This window comes from Thermobia domestica, chromosome 9 (assembly GCF_964235325.1).
Source record: "Thermobia domestica chromosome 9, izTheDome1.hap1.1, whole genome shotgun sequence".
Lineage (NCBI taxonomy): Eukaryota > Metazoa > Arthropoda > Insecta > Zygentoma > Lepismatidae > Thermobia > Thermobia domestica.
Genome location: NC_137462.1, coordinates 528,493 through 545,850, shown reverse-complemented (window position 1 = coordinate 545,850; position 17,358 = coordinate 528,493). Strand labels below are relative to the sequence as shown.

Genomic DNA, 17,358 nt, shown 5'->3' with positions numbered 1-17,358 from the left:
AGTACGCACCGAATATTTCTAATTAGTTTTGAATCACGTCGAACGCGAGAGTTTGAGAATGTGGTCGTTTGATGTGACTCGTGTACGTGCATTTACAGCTAAAGGTAAAAACGAAAATCTCAATCATGCCGGTGGCGGACCATCGGGCATTCCGGACTAATGAAAGTCTATTGTAGTTAGTATTTATAGTATAAGTTAAAACGGAGTCAGGATTGCAAGCGAAAAAAAAAAAAACTTCATTTTGCAAGGCGAAACTACCAAGTTTGATTTTTCGTGTCTATGCAGTAGGGAATTATGGATAACGAGGATTGAGGCCAATCTTAGGTTTTCTTTTGTTCTTATTACTTCATTCTTATCATGCCAAAACAGCGATTTTTAATCTTTAAACTACAAGTGACCAGTGGATCAAAAGCTCTTATATCTCTTAAAGCTCTTGTACTCTTAGCTTTAACTTTTTGGATGATACTAGCATGTGAACATGACATTTCAGATATTGCATTAAATACTATTTAATGGTAATCTTTATATCCTTGTTGTGTGTGAATACGCTTGGCATCAAACAAAAGCAATGTGCTTGTTCAATGTTAAAATGGATAGTGTTCTAGAGGTCAGTATGGAAAACCCAAATTCTGTTCCTAGGAGTACAAATTATTCTGACTTAATATATAAGCTATAGGTCCATGTCGTATGTTGCCTTGCTTGTCAATTAACACTCAAATTTTAGAAAGTGGATAATACTGATTTTGTTTCTGAAGTAAGATATGCCTTTGTTTATTTATTTCTATTTCTTAAATCCGTGAAGTGTTAATATCCCTCGGTACCTTCCAGATAATATTGAAAAACATTGTACTATAATATTCGGTACATGCATTATTGTATTAAGCTGTTGAGTAAAATGTTTAGAACTGTATTTTCTGTCAAGTAAAGCTGTATTAATTTCCATTATTTCTATGGATTCTCTTTAATAAACTATTCTAACGTTTTTTCTTTTGGTTATATGTCCCTCTTCTATCTTCTCGCATAAAACATAGGTTAAATATACCCTTAAATTGTTGACATTCTGAATAAACATACAAGGTGTCTCAAAAGTCCTCTAACATGGGGTAACTGTTATTATCAGAGTTAAAACAATATGTAAGAGGGAAAACAGTCTCCAAACATGATGTTTCTAATCTAAAGCCAGCTCCCGCCAAGTGAACTTTGTGATGGACAAACACCGTGTGCATGGGCTTCCTCGGGGTTCTCCCGTTTCCTCCCTCTTTTTTCATTCCACCATTTCATTCATTATCACCGTCTCATTTAGCCTAGCTGGCATGACCGTGGGAAGTAAAGCTCAAAGATTTTTTTTCAATCTGGAACCAAGGAAGTTTTTAAATCGGACGAACCGCTTGTGCTGTACACTCTTTATGTGCCCAATGGTAAATGAAAATGCAATGTTGCAATTTACTTGGACTCTCAACATATGTGAATGAAGTTACTCTGAAATGAGAACTGACCATCGTCATGTTAACGTAAAAGAGAGTAACTAAATTCACTTCTGTTGCGGGTAAAGGTAAATGGCAACGTTGCATTTCATTTAACATTGAGCGCATAAAAAGTGTACATCCCAAACGGCTCGTCCGATTTAAAAAAAAAAGCCTTTACTTTAGATTGAAAACGTCATATTTGGAGACGATTTTCCCTCTTACATTTTGTTGTACGAGTTACCCTATGTCAGGGGACTTTGGAACACCCTATATATATATATATACTTATATGTGGATACAACAAAATATCACAGTTATTTCTTTGGAATGTTAATAATCTATGGCATTCAGCACTAGGAAATATGATTTTTCATTCTGTCTCTTTCAGCAACAAACTTCACACAGAACAGCACAAAATAATATCACATCATCCATGTTCACCGAAGTTTAAGTCAAAGCCCCAATTGTACATTAATCACTTGTGTTACTTACATGGAAAATGAAATGATAGCTAAATAATTGTACACATTAAATAAATGTAGTCTTGTTCAAAGTCCTGTGAATTACCGACTCTTCTTTGGAAAGCCCTGTACTCTAATCCAGGTTAGGATTTAGATTTCTGGACTTTCGGCATCTAAGGCCATTTCGTCCTTCACGTTTTGAGGGATGACGTCCCTCGGCGAGCACACAACCCGGGGAAAGGGAAAGAAGGAAACGACCTGGGACCTATAACTTAGGTACCACCCCGGCATTTGCCTGGTGTAAATGAGGAAGACCTCATTTAGGGTGGCTGGCCTGAAAAAGCGTTTTCCACTTTTTCGACCGAGTGCCCCCACCGGGAATAGAACCCGGGACTACTCTAATCCAGTGATTTCCAAGCAGTAGGATGCGCAGTCCCACAAAGCACGTCGCGAAGTTTTAGAATTGAACAATCAAGAAAGCACCATTTTCTAAAATTATAAAAAGATATGCTTTTCGTTAGTGGTCGAATCCGAGAGGGCTATGTTCTTTTAGGTGTCAGTGACTAACATTTTAAATCCTATCTAATGGGGAAGCGCTACATAGTTGTAATGGTACTCATGCAAAATTCTCAACGACCTGAAAACCCGGAAAGTTGAATTAGCTTTCTCGCAAAAAGTACTGGAAAAGTCCAAGAATTTCATGACAAGCTTAAAAATCTAGAATTTTTAGGGAAATTTTCTTTCTCAGAACTCATTTCTCTATTTGCCTTACCCGGCTATTTGGTATATTAGTATGGGATATTTTATAAAACAAATTAGTTTGTTTTGAAAAACTTCTCTACCTACACACACAGTATAGCTCTGAAAAACTGTAAATCGTGACCTTGAAAAGTCAGGAAATTAGTGCTCGCCAAGCAAGTGGGAACTCTCTCATTAAGAACACAAGATGCAATAGAATTTATGTACGAGGTGTGGGAGAAGATATTTCCTGCTGTTGGCCTAGCTTTGAAGAAACAATTGAATACTACAATGGAAGCAGTTAGTTGTTCCCGCAAGCGGAGTCTAATGGTGGGAGGTAAAGTGGTATTAGCCGTCCGTAACGCAATTATTGAAAATCATTTTAGCTTTTTAATCAACTTTGTTTTGCAATACGCTAACACGCAAAAAATCGATGTTTCGTCGCAGTAAAATTGAGTTTTGTTCCATTCCCATCCTTCATGTAATGTTTCAACAATTTTTTTTTTCGAGTCTTACTTGTTGATTGATTAAGGATTAGTGCGAATGTAGCATCGTGGCTATTTGTTCCCGTTCCAATCAACTCGATTCCTCCAAACACGGACTGACGCAAAATAGAAAATAGACAAGAATAAATAGAAGAAAATAACAATAAAGAATATAACAACAATGGACAATGTGGAACAATAATAACAAACAGGGTACATGAGGAACAAAAAATAAATATGCTATTTAATAAACCTTTCTTTCCAAACAGGAGTATTTCCTGCCAGTGTGAAGTTGGCCCCCCAAAAGTTTGGGCTACACGAGATATTTATTGGGCCAGAAAGTACTTCATTTGGGCTGTTTGTGCTAGCAACTTTTAGCTTTTGGGCTACTCTGGAAACAAAGTTACAGCCTCACAAAGTTTGAGGGGCCAACTTCACGTTAGCCCTCCAAGTGTTTGGGCCAGACGATATTTTTATTGGGCTGGGTAGTACTTCGTTTGGGCTGATTGGGTCAGCAACTTTTAGCGTTTGGACTATTATAGTTTCCGAAATATGGGCTATTAAACTTTTTGAAAAGTTATTTTCCTGCTTGTTTGTCGGTGCCAACTTCACTAATATGATATTTCTGACAAACATGTTTATTGGAATTTACAGTACCTTGTGTCGACTAGCAATTTAGGAAGTTTCAAGATTTGGGCTGTTTTCAAAACAGAATTAGAGCTTCACAAAGTTTGGGGGGCCAACTTCACGTTAGCCTCCCAAGTGTTTGGGCCAGACGAGATTTTTATTGGGCTGGGTAGTACTTCGTTAGGGCTGATTGGGTCAGCAACTTTTAGCGTTTGGGCTATTGCAGTTTCTGAAATATGGGCTATTAAACTTTTTGAAAAGTGATTTTCCTGCTTGTTTGTCGGTGCCAACTTCACTAATATGATATTTCTGACAAACATGTTTATTGGAATTTACAGTACCTTGTGTCGACTAGCAATTTAGGAAGTTTCAAGATTTGGGCTGTTTTCGAAACAGAATTAGAGCTTCACAAAGTTTGGGGGGCAACTTCACATTAGCTCCCAAGTGATTGGGCCAGACGAGATTTTTATTGGGCTGGATAGTACTTTGTTTGGACTGATTGGATCAGCAACTTTTAGCGTTTGGGCTATTACAGTTTCTGAAATATGGGCTATTAAACTTTTTGAAAAGTGATTTTCCTGCTTCTTTTGTCGGGGCCAACTTCACTAATGTGATATTTCTGACAAACATGTTTATTGGAATTTACAGTATTTTGTGTCGGCTAGCAGCTTAGGAAGTTTCAAGATTTGGGCTGTTTTCAAAACAGAATTAGAGCTTCACAAAGTTTGGGGGGCAACTTCACATTAGCCCCCAAGTGATTGAGCCAGACGAGATTTTTATTGGACTGGATAGTACTTTGTTTGGACTGATTGGATCAGCAACTTTTAGCGTTTGGGCTATTGCAGTTTCTGAAATATGGGCTATTAAACTTTTTGAAAAGTGATTTTCCTGCTTCTTCTGTCGGGGCCAACTTCACTAATGTGATATTTCTGACCAACATGTTTATTGGAATTTACAGTATTTTGTGTCGACTAGCAGTTTAGGAAGTTTCAAGATTTGGGCTGTTTTCGAAACAGAATTAGAGCTTCACAAAGTTTGGGGGGCAACTTCACATTAGCCCCCAAGTGATTGAGCCAGACGAGATTTTTATTGGACTGGATAGTACTTTGTTTGGACTGATTGGATCAGCAACTTTTAGCGTTTGGGCTATTGCAGTTTCTGAAATATGGGCTATTAAACTTTTTGAAAAGTAATTTTCCTGCTTCTTCTGTCGGGGCCAACTTCACTAATGTGATATTTCTGACCAACATGTTTATTGGAATTTACAGTATTTTGTGTCGGCTAGCAGTTTAGGAAGTTTCAAGATTTGAGCTGTTTTCGAAACAGAATTAGAGCTTCACAATGTTTGGGGGGCAACTTCGCATTAGCTCCCAAGTGATTGGGCCAGACGAGATTTTTATTGGGCTGGATAGTACTTCGTTTGGACTGATTGGATCAGCAACTTTAATAATAACAATAATAATTAACTAACTAACTCTATGGCCTATGAAACCCGGAGGTTCAATGCTGCCTTCACAAAAGCTCTCCACTGACTCCTATCCTTAGCTAACTGCATCCAGTTTCTACTTTGTATTCCTATCTCTGCGAGATCCATCTTAATATTGTCTTCCCATCTGCGCCTAGGTCTTCCTAATGGTCGTTTTCCGATTGGTTTTCCAGTCAAGATTTTGAAAGCGTTTCTACTTTCTTCCATTCTAGCTACATGACCTGCCCACCTAAGCCTCCTAGACTTGACGATCCTAACAATGTTGGGTAAACCGTATAAATTATGTAGTTCCTGGTTATGAAGTTTCCGCCATTCCCCATTCCCGTTCCCTTTACCTTCTAGTTTCCAAAGAAGAAAAGACGATAGAAATTATTTTCACATTCTTTGAATTATATCAACACGTGTAGAAATAGTGTGTGCTATGATTATCTAACATAACTATTAGTTTATTTTCTTATCTTTGTCTGAGAAATTGATTGCAAAGTGTGAGAGCAGAGAACTGCCGTCACATTTACTTTAAACCTTTCTTTATATTATCTTTAAAAGTTTAACAGGTGAGAGTTGTAAGTATTCGAAAACGATGCCGACATAACAGCGCAATCCACACATTTTGCGAATATCATTATGCAACGATCCCTTAAGTGTGTAAGGGCCGCGGTGGCTCAAGGGTAGAGCGTTCACCTCTGGTGCTTGGTGTCCCGGGTTCGATCCCAGCCCCCGCCAAGTAAACTTTGTGGTGGACAAACACCGTGTGCGTGGGTTTTCTCGGGGTTCTCCCGTTTCCTCCCACTTTCTTCATTCCACCATTTCATTCATTACTCATCATCACCGTCTCCTTTAGCCTAACCGGCATAACCGTGGGACATAAAACTCAAAGATTTCATTTCCTTAAGTGTGTAGGTCTTACAGAATCATGTACAGCGAGAAAAGTGAAAGAAAAGATTATTTTATTTGATAACACCTGCACGTGAAATAGAATATATCTAGTTGAAGGAAATGTTTCTTCATTTCTTTTGTTGTTTATTTGATTCAATTTTAACAGATATTGATTTAATTATGCTGGCATTATTTTCATTAGAACGGTTGAAAAAAAGTGAAAAAGAAAAACCACTTGGTTCGAGTAGTTTTTGCGTTGTCCACAATATGAGTTAGAACATGAACATATGTCTGAAATTAAGTTATTGTGTTTCTGTTATAAAAAATGAAAGTTCAATAGACTTCGTAATGTCAGTACCCCGTTTCCTGACGGTATTCCGGATTCAGCACTTAATAATGACTTAACATGGACAAATTCCAGAACAAATACTAGTTTAGACAATCTGAAGAATAACAAAGCTAGTACTATTTTAAAAATATAGTTATTATTTTTCTCTGCTTTCCCAAATCCAAGGCCGCGATGTTCAAGTGAACAACTTTCTCTGTACTCAAGAGGTTACTATATAAAATAAAACTGAATTTCTCATAAACTAATTTCTTTATTTCAAATAATGACAATGAGACAGAAATCTGTGTCTATTTCCTACGATTTCTATAACTTATTAAAAAGAAATATAATTTTTCAAAATAAATGAATAAAATGACTTAACAATAAATGTCCTTAGCTCCAACACATGAGAGAAATGCAGTCACCTGTGTGTGCGTTTATCACTTTTAAATTACGTATTTGCTTGATACATTTTCACTTTGCTTTGGAATGTGCATCGCCTTTATTTAACATTATATAATTTCTTTGGTTAGTAACTTTGTTTCAAGCTATCTAGGACATAGATTTGTTCATTTCTTTTGTGCATCTGAAGCAGAGCCATTCAATGCGTGTATGTATGAAGTGTACAATAATTTACATTATTTTTTGATTGTTTTCAGTGGCGTATTTACGATTTTGTTTCGGGGAAGGCTTTGCTAACTTTATTCCTGGAAATGTGAAAATTCTGCAAGATACCGGTATTTCATTTACTTTAATATAGTAAATAAGATTTCGGAGGGGGTTTAAGCCCGGAAGCCACCCCCTTAAATACGCCACTGATTGTTTTAATATGTGAATGACTAAAACTTGATCCAATATAGCCAGATCACAAAATGAACAAATTCTATTTTCTTTATGAATGTTCTTAAATTCGCTTTAAAACAGTTTTATAAACACTTTCGTTGTACGATGACTATTACGTAACTCTTGACGTGCTCCATATATACAAAATACATTATTTACAACTAGAATGTCATTTTTTCTGCTTAGCAATATATAATGGCTCTTTATCTAAAAGCATCACCCACTACTTCAAATATATCACAAATGGTCAATTTGCTCAGTCTCGAGTCTGGAGAGCCACACTGGATTCTTGCGTACAAAATAACTTTGTCATGAATGATGGAAACAACTACGTACAGAGACCTAACTAGAAAATCAGGTACTAACTTCCAAGAAGTACTAATGATTAAAAGTAGTATACGAAGGTGTGTTCACTATACATGTAGATATACGTGTATAACTGAAATAGTGATGGCAACTTTCACAGAACACTGACCATCTATAGAATCTTTTTCTGAGCAATCAGCAAAAACAAAACACTCGGTTAGACGGCGACTATCTTGCTGGGATCCACTTTCACCCTGAGAAACATGGTATCGTCTTTGATAAAATGCCTCTTCTTCAGCATTTCGTGAGAAACAAATCTGGGGAATCCGAAACCAAGGGAATCAGGTTCTTTGCTTGGTCGCTGGAAATTTTTCCACGTTGGATCAGGGATGAAACTTTCCACAATGTTGCAAGCCTGAAAATAAATTAATTTATTAAAAAAGATTCTCTCTCTTTCTTGTTACGATAAAACGCATAATTATAAGTCTGAAAAGGCCAACGTTTCACTTTCAGCGTAACGTATCATTTGTATCATAACGAACAAATTCACTAAACGCATAATGCAAATTTAATGTAAATCTAGCTGAAGTCAGACTTAACTAAATCTTTCAGTGAATTTGTTCGTTATGATACAAATGATATGTTACGTCGAAATGAAATACTTCGATTTTTCAACTACAACTTCTATTACAATAGCATTAAGCAACTTAGCGTGACATAGAAAGCACAAATAGAATATCTTGAGTTTTGTTTGCCAATTAAGACATCTCACAAGGATTCAATTTGATACCCAATATAGTTGATTTAGTAAGAGCATTAAAATATGCTCAAAATTATTATCAGGCCTATGACATAACACTATTTAAATAAAATGGGTAAAGATGGGACACAACTGAATATGAAAGAAAATTATATCCAGAAATTTGTTCTAAATATTATAACATGAACATGAAAAGAAAAATGGAAACTTGTAATTTCTTTCGCTGATTTACCATCAGACTGAAAGAGAAAAGGTAGGACAAGAGAAGCATTAAAGAAATTGATGAATGACGTCAGATCTTGGAACTATGATGGCCCCGTGAAGATTCGAATAAACTAAGCACTTACACTTCGTCCCTTGAATATGTTTTTCTTCATGTTCTGTTTATCTTTTATTTCGATTTTCATTTACCCACTTCGGAATTCTTTTGTTCTAAGCATATAGTGTCAACAAACCTATCATACAACAAAATTTAAAGAATGTAAGATATAAACTTTTGCGTATTGATACTAATAAAGGAGGAAACAATTTATTTTTTTTTCTCTTTATTTTACACACCAAATGAACTATAGGTGCAAATTCTAATACAAAGAGTGAAAATCTAGCTGAAAAGGTGACTGACTGGACCGAGACTCGAACCCGGAACCTCCGGCATACAATGCCAATTCATTAGCTACTACACCACCCAGTCCGCTTCCCAGAATAGCCACTAACACAAAGAGTGAAAAGGTGACTGACTGGACCAGGACTCGAATCCGTAGCCTCCAGCATATCGTGCCGATGCGTTAATCACTACCAGGTTCGGAGTCCCGGGTTTGTGTTTCGGTCCAGTCAGCCACTTTTTCACTCGTTGTGTTAGAATTCACACCTATAGAGGATTTAATGTGTAAAATAAAAAAAGTCGATTGTTTCTTCTTTTTATTAGTACATATGAAATCACAGCCGTCATAAAGTGTTCGGTATATGGACATAGGACTGCCCAATCACAAGAGGGGTCTGTGGTACAACCCACGTGGTCCCAGATGAGAGCACCGACTTCGAAAGTGAGGGAGTGGGTGGCTGTTCTGGGTGGCGTAATGGTTAACGTATCGGCACGGTATGCCGGAGGTCCTGGTTTCGAATCGCGGTTCAGAGAGTTACTTTTTCAGTCCTTGTGTTAGTTTTTGCATATTGCTTCGTCAGACAGATAGAGAAAGCAGTGAGAAGAAAACTATTATAGAAAGGAGCAGTATCCGTAGAATATTCACAACTGCCATCATAGTGTCTAGTTAAGCGGTTACTGATGTCATATGTCTGGCAATAAATTTGAATATTTTTCAATATTGAAGAAGGCATAGCTTGGAAATGGAATAAAAGCTCTGTAATGGATTGGTTGATAAGGGTGCAGGGAGAAAAACGGAATGGTTAGTAGGAAATAAATCCCAAAACGAATACGGAAAACAGAGTAATTACCAGAAAATAGTTAAAGGACTATCACACGCGCAACTCTAGATCCCACATGAAGCCAAACTGTACACTTGAACAGTTACATCTCTGTTCTATAAGTTTTCATCCTTCCTTTCTCCTTTCCTTGTACTTTACACTTATTTCGTTCCCTATAGACTTGTCTTTATAATTTCTTTACACTTTATTAATGTTAGTTTTTCCATATACTTTTGATTTTGTATTATCTTTCATATTACCGTTACTATTTTGCTTATTACTTTATTCTTTTATTAATTCACTTTTCCCATTGTTTCATATTCAACTTTTTAACTGTCTTTTTAATTTTATATGTATTAATTTTCCGTAAATATGCAGATGTAAATTATCTCTTCCCCTGCAGCACACTCATTGATTAGCTTATCTCTAGTTCTATCTTCGTTCACTAAACATTCTCCAGTTTCATTCTGGCAACAGTGTTATGTGACTGCATTACAATATATAACCCAATGTGACTCTTTCCTATTTCTTTGCCATCCATCTTCTCCTCATTATCTGATGAAATATTTAGAAAAAGGGCTTAGAATGTACTTTTTAGTCTGAGTAATCATTGTTTTATTTTCTTATAAGTTATTCATTTTCCGTTTCCTTATATGAGTTTCAGTTTTTGTGTTTAGCTTCCTTAAGCAATATCGAGTTATGGAATACCTACTATTAAAGTGGGCTCCGACTCATGGCCCAATTAAGAGGCCTAATCAATGCGAAATTAAAATACCGCTAATTTTACAGTAATTATGTGATATCTTCAAACAGATAAAAGGTAATCGAAATGTGGAACAAGAGCACGCTAGACAATATTATTTTACGTGAGGTACCGTTATCACGAGCTACCAAGTAGCATAGCATTTGCAACCATTTATAAACGCGAAAATAAATGCCGATTTTCTAAATGGCTGGAAATCGAAAGCAGTTAAGTGAATCCTGATAATGGTATCTCATGTAAAATAATATTGTCCAACGAGCTCTTGTTCCACATTTCGATTATCTTTTATCTGTTTGGAGATATCACATAATTACTGTAAAATTAGCGGTATTTTAATTTCGCCGTAATGGGGCTTCTTAAATCTCGTGCAATTGGCGAGTAAATAGACCAGAGATAAACCCTCATAATACAGGTTGTTCTCTCCATACTATGTCGTTTCCAAGAGAACTGGTTTACAAAACCACGCCGTTGACCCCACCTACGGATTCTATTCTTCTAAAAGCCTCTATATAACTATACTACTCCGGAGAAGAAATAGGAAGTGAATTACCTAACAAAAAATGGAGAAACGACATTTAAAAAGTACACTATAAGCTACGGATGGCCAACGCATCGACCGTGGGCTACTAGTCGACCGACAAGTCATAAAAGGTAGGCCTTGGTGGTCTGTGTTATACTGTGTGTATCAATCATTCTTATTGTTTTATGGTTCTTTCTAGTAGGCTACTGAACAGATAAGTAGATCACCATTGATTTCTAGGTTAGAAAGTAGCCCTCAACCAGTTGAAAATGCTCCAAGAGGATTACCAGAACGAACTTAAAAAAAAAGAATGGAGAGATGGAGCGGGAAGGCGTGATTGTTCCTACATGTAAAAGTAAATTTTTTTATCCACACCTTCTTCTCTTTCTTGCAAAATATCATCTCTCTATGACTTACAGTTTCCGAGATATGGCTGCTTAAATCTTTCGAAATTCGAACTTTTTTCTTGGAAACGGTAAGAGTAACGCGAAAAATTCCATCACTTTCACAGATAATTTTTGACGGTCTATCGAATTAAAAAAAAAAAAAAAAAAAAATCGCGAATAACAGACAGACACACACACACATACAGACAGACATAGAGAATTCAGTAATGAACTTTCTAAGTGCGTTAAACATAAAAAGGATGGCCACTCCTTACTACAAGCTATACAATATACCTCGCCAACCTCTTTATCAGATAGGGAAAAAAGAAAATGTAAATAACAGGAAAGTAGGTACGAAGTGCCAGACGGACGCCATATTTGAGACTATCATGTCATAATATCAGCAAACTGAAAGGATAGAAGTGTACTGGAGGAACACACAAATTATGGAACAGCAATGCACAACGAACAGGGTTCTCAGAAATTTGTGTAAACTGTTTTCTTTGACTTCCCCTGATTTTCCTGACAAACATTACCTATTTCCCTGACAAAAGTTTGTTTCATTTTTCCACTTTTCGTAACCCCAAGAGTTTATTTAGATACCTAAAGTAAAGTAGGGAACTAATTTCCTATAAAATGGGTTGGTCTAGAAAATATTCATGATAAAATATATATACTTAATCGGTCTTCGCGATACGAAATTATACGTGAACATACACACTTTACTAATACTATTAGATGTTGAGGAATTTTACGACCCAGTTTCAAAGAGCGTTACTAGATCCTAATATCTACGAGAAAGTATAGTCTTTGAAACTAAAAAGAATAATCAAAATCAGTACATCTGTGTTGAAGTTTAGCCTGAGCATAAATACAATGGAGTGAATTAATTACAATATTAGCACTATCAACCATTAAGCAGTTTCAGGATCTGGGTCCGATTACTATGGTTAAATCCTCATGAACTTTATGTGGAACAGCCGGAAAAGAATACTCTTTCAAAGAAACAAAGAACCATTAAAATAGGTGCACCGGTTCGAAGAGAGTCTTGAACATATGCACAACATACATATACATATTGAGATTTTTTTAAAGTAGGTTAAAAAGACGTAGGCTATATATCTCCGTCTAGAAGGTCAGAGATGCCACACTTTGTCAACATTAACGAATTTAAGATGCTGTAGCTCAACTGATTTCAGAGTTAAGAACCTAACCACAAATCGTGGAACAACACACCTTGATATACCTTAATGTATTTGTAACGTATTAGTCTATATTGTAGTGTTGCATGATTTCTAAAACTCAAATAACCTTATTACTTGAAAGTTGCCTTTATTACCTAAAATGACTACTTGGTTTCCCTCTCATTAAAGAACTTTTCAATCATTTCCCTGACGTTATAGAACTTCTCAATAATCTCCCTGATTTTCCAGGTTTGTGGGAATTCTAACGAAGAAGTAATAAATTGAAGACAAAAACTGATATACGTACATTGCAGGAAGGAAAAGAATTGAAATTGTTAATATGTAAATTAATGAAGAACTAAATATAAAATAAATAATAATAAAATGAGAGAGAATACATAATCAGGGTGTCTACTAAAATTCCAAATTGAAATTTCGTGACTTTTTCGTGACCTTTTCTTTACCAAATCATACAATTTCGCAACATTCTCAAGAGCGAATTTGGGTGCGAATTACGCCGAATATTCATGCATGCGATCCAAGCGTGCTTTGCTCATGATTTCGTTGCGTCTAAAGCCGATCATAGACATTTTTGGTTATGAATTTTGACGTTTTATAGAACAAAATTTTCCTGTCTGTACAGATTTTAAAAAATCGTGACCAAAAACCTAAATTTCGTAACTTATCTTGACTTTCATGACCATTTTCTGATTTCGTGACTTTTCTGGGACTTTCGTGACTTTCGTGATTGATAGACACCCTGAGAATGTAAAGTATGCGTGATAAAATGAGCAAAGATAAAAAAAGTGAAAATTTAAAGAAAAAAAAAACTATCGCTAATTGTGAGTTGTTTCAAACCAAGCACAGCAGAGGCATCAACATCAGAATGAGATGAATGTTGTTGCTAAGAACAATATGATAATAAACATGAGTATGAGAAGGAAAATATGGAAAACGGCACTGACATTCTAAACTACCCACTGAAAGGAATTTAAAAAAAGAAAATGCAACAAGTGGCTAATAATACTTATATGATATTTGTAGAAAAAGTACAGGTACAGTGGAGTTCCAAACAATAGATTGATCGAAAACAGAGACTTTGATCTAAATTGGGAAGATTCGTTAGGCGTGAGTGCAAAATGTAACAGAAAATAGAATATTACATTACGATAATTGATTATTTTGAGAACAAGAAGTCCAGACTGCTTACCTTTTCTGGTGTGAGCGTTTGGTCGAATAGCGTGAAGGAAACTGAGTGGGAGAAGGGCCATCGCAACAGTGCGTCGTAGTCTCCTGGCAAAATCTTGATGTACACAGAGATGTGACTGCCCTCACCCGCTCCGTTGCCGTTGGGAAACAGGGAAGCCTAAAAATAAAACCACACTTTCATTACGTTCCATTTAACTTTGTAACTTTAACACTAGTATATCTCTCAGATTCTCCCTTAATTGCTTCTCAGGTTTAAACATCAAAAGGAAGTTATTTAATATCTAAAAGCCACTGAGTTAGAACAAAGAAAATAAAATCAATCTATACTTTTCATACAGTGTTAGTTGTTACAAATAGTTCAAGAAGACGAAAATAAAGACATTTTTGAAGATAGCATTTCCTCTCAGGAACAAATATTTTTTTAAAATGCTTTTCTATTACAAAAAAACACGAATACTTAAGTAGTATACAGGATTTTTGTCCTCAGGTAAAAGGTACCTCTATTAAACTAAAACAAGAGATTTTATCATTTCAATATCTATACTGCAATTAAAAAAAAAAGTAAAAGAAATGCAATACTTTACTACAATGAATATTTTACTTCTTTTTTAACTGGTTATTTTTATTCTTTGTATTTTTTTTTCACAACGTGTACACTAAAATTAAGTTTTGCTCTAGTTCAAAAGCAACTGTAATAAACATATTAAATAGATATAATACTATTGAAGCTATATATATATATATATAGCTTCAATAGTGTTATATCTATTTAATATGTTTATTGAACATCACCCTGAAACAGTGAAATTTATTGTGAAAAAGTAATGTGTCATAAACATTTTGTCTCTACCTGCTAAAAAAAAATTGTTGATGTTCATAGTCAGTTGAAGGATATTTGTGGGAACAATGCTCTAGCCGACAGTACTGTTCGAAATGGATTTTATGAGTTTACTAGCAGAAGGGAAAGACCTGAAGGCTATATTTGTACACACACACATACAAAATAAATAAATAAATAAAAATTTAAAAAATTAATAATAATAATAATAATAAAAAACTCTCATGTTGTGGTCCTGGTCAAGGAGGACAGAAGGTGAATTGTTGAAGATATCTATAATCTTACAAGGCTCATGGGAGCACTGAAAGAATTGTAAAAGACCATTTGCACTTGTCCAAGATCAGTTCACGTTGGGTCCGTCGAAAGGTGCATGAAGAACACAGGACCTTATGCATGGCAATTACCAACGGTCTTCTGAAGGAATTGCGTAACTAAGGAGTTAAGTGAGTCTGCTATCACAATGGTTAAGGTGTTAATTTCCCTCTTCTATTCGGAAACGCGACGGCAATCAAAACAGTGGCAACACCTTTTCGCCTTTGTCCAATAAGTTTCGCCAGAATCTTTTGAACGAGAAAACACTTTTTGCTAACTTTTAGGATGAAAAACAGCAAATTCTGCTTATCTTGCACCAAAAGCGCTTAAGAATAGATTATTTCCTCCGGAGTAGCAACATCGTCCTCTCAGTCAGATTTTTGTTCTCTACTGGTACAATACAGCACGTTACTTCTCCGGAATTGTGGTAATATCTTTATAGAACAACAATATTTAAGTGTTCCCTCAATTATTCTACTCATCTGATTTTCTGACGGTTTTCAGAATTAAAGGACTCATTACGGGCTGAAGTTAGCTTGGAAGTATCATTTCCCAAGCCCCATTTTAACCCTTTCCAGCCCGAATTTTTTTGTGTGTTTGAAAAACATATGTACACAGTATTTCCTGTTGCAATGATGCCACATCATAGATCCTCTGTTTTGCTTCAACGCGAGCAAGTAGAGATACCAAATTATGAGACTGACCCGAAAGAAAAGTGTTATGATTACATGGGGAAACTGCATGAATTAATATTAGATTTATGATTATAAAACGTTTGTGATTCCAAATGGCATCATTGGGCTGAATTAAACATGCCCCTAAAATAATTTCTCAGATGCTTCTGATAGTTGGGAAAAAAGATTGTACCGATTTGTACAATAGACAGGGCTTGTGTTGAAAGGTGATAAAAGTTATTACTCAAAGAATAGAAAGTGTAGAAGATAACGGAGAACAGCAAATATTTTATATATTGTTATTTATTTTCTTATGTGTTTACTCGATACTGACGAGTAGTATGTGAAAGAGTTAACAGTGAGTGAAGTGAGCAATCTGAGTATTTATTTTGTCGCAGTACTCAACTCATTGTTTTTTGGAAGTATCTGTCAGCTTTTCTAAAACATGTATGCCATTTAAAAATAACTTTTTTTTTTATCTTGTATCATTTTTACAATATATATTTGAAACATATAACACACACGATAAGTATATGAACATAAATCGATGGAGAAGTTTTAAAAAACTCCGAAGGATTTATTTATTATGGGGTTTTCACTCGAAGATAGTCCCAATAATATTCATTTGGTTTGTAAATATTTGAAGGATTTCGTTTTCATTTTTACAGAATGCTAGTTAGTCCATGAGAAAGAAGAGATAGCAATACGAGAAAAGATGATTGCACAAGTTTGCTCTTGTGTCATAGTGAAGATGTATCAATATCCTGTGCAAGATCGGGTCCCCATTTATATTTATATATATTTATATATATACTAGCAGCGTTCACCCCGCTTCGCTGCGGTCACCCCGGAACGCAATAAACTTTGTTACTTAGATAATTTTTACTTTTTCGCTTTCAAGTGATATGATAAAAACCATAGAAGATTGCAGTAAATGTTAACATTATATCGCCTGTCATTTATGTTAACCCGCCGAGTGACACGGTCATGCGGGTTGCATATAAATACGTTTATTTTTACCTATGATGAACTAACAAAGGATTTGTACGTTATAGACACTTGAATGGTCAATTATCTCAAGACACTGGTAATTAAAAATTAAAGTGATATGATAAAAACCATCTAGGGTCCAAATCCTAATAACCCCCCAAAAATGAAAGAAATTGGTTCAGCCGTATTAGCGTGATGAGGGAACAAAGGATTTGTGCGTTCTCTTTTATATATAAGATTTATATTTATATATATAAAAGTTTCAATTATGAATTGCAATTTAACAGCAAATTCCAGTCCTTTGTGTCACTCAGAAGGATGTGCCTACATGAACCAATCAGTACAATGAATGAGTTACGTGAGAACATCCGTCGCTAAATCTCGACGGTGACACCAAAGGTTTTGACAGCCATCTTCAGAAACATGCAACGCCATTTTCAGTTGTATTTGGACGCTCAGCAAGGATTTCCAATACCTGCTGTAACAATCTCATTACATTTAATATCTTATATATATATATAGGTACGACATGTAAATGTTTTCTATTATTTCCTCTTGTACTTTTCATTTTTTAAACCATTTTTCAACGGGCAAATTCCAGTAGCACACCTGAAATTTTTATTGCTTAACTGTGTTCATTACTTCCCTTATATGTTAATTGATCTCATTAAAAGTAAAGTAAAA

The 17,358-nt window shown here is 35.5% G+C and overlaps 1 protein-coding gene across 5 annotated transcripts in view; it reads right to left on the bottom strand.

Annotated features, from left to right (window-relative positions):
* Positions 1–6,718: 6,718 nt before the first annotated feature.
* Traf4 (TNF receptor associated factor 4) overlaps positions 6,719–17,358 on the bottom strand; it is a 175,681-nt gene continuing 165,041 nt past the window's right edge. For all 5 annotated transcript variants that reach the window (XM_081770419.1, XM_081770422.1, XM_081770421.1 and 2 more), the window contains 2 exons: positions 13,862–14,017; positions 6,719–8,031 (listed from right to left, as the gene is read on the bottom strand). In XM_081770419.1, the coding sequence (XP_081626545.1) occupies positions 7,834–8,031; positions 13,862–14,017 (354 nt within the window). In that variant the 3' untranslated portion in view covers positions 6,719–7,833. The remainder of the gene's footprint in view (positions 8,032–13,861; positions 14,018–17,358) is intronic.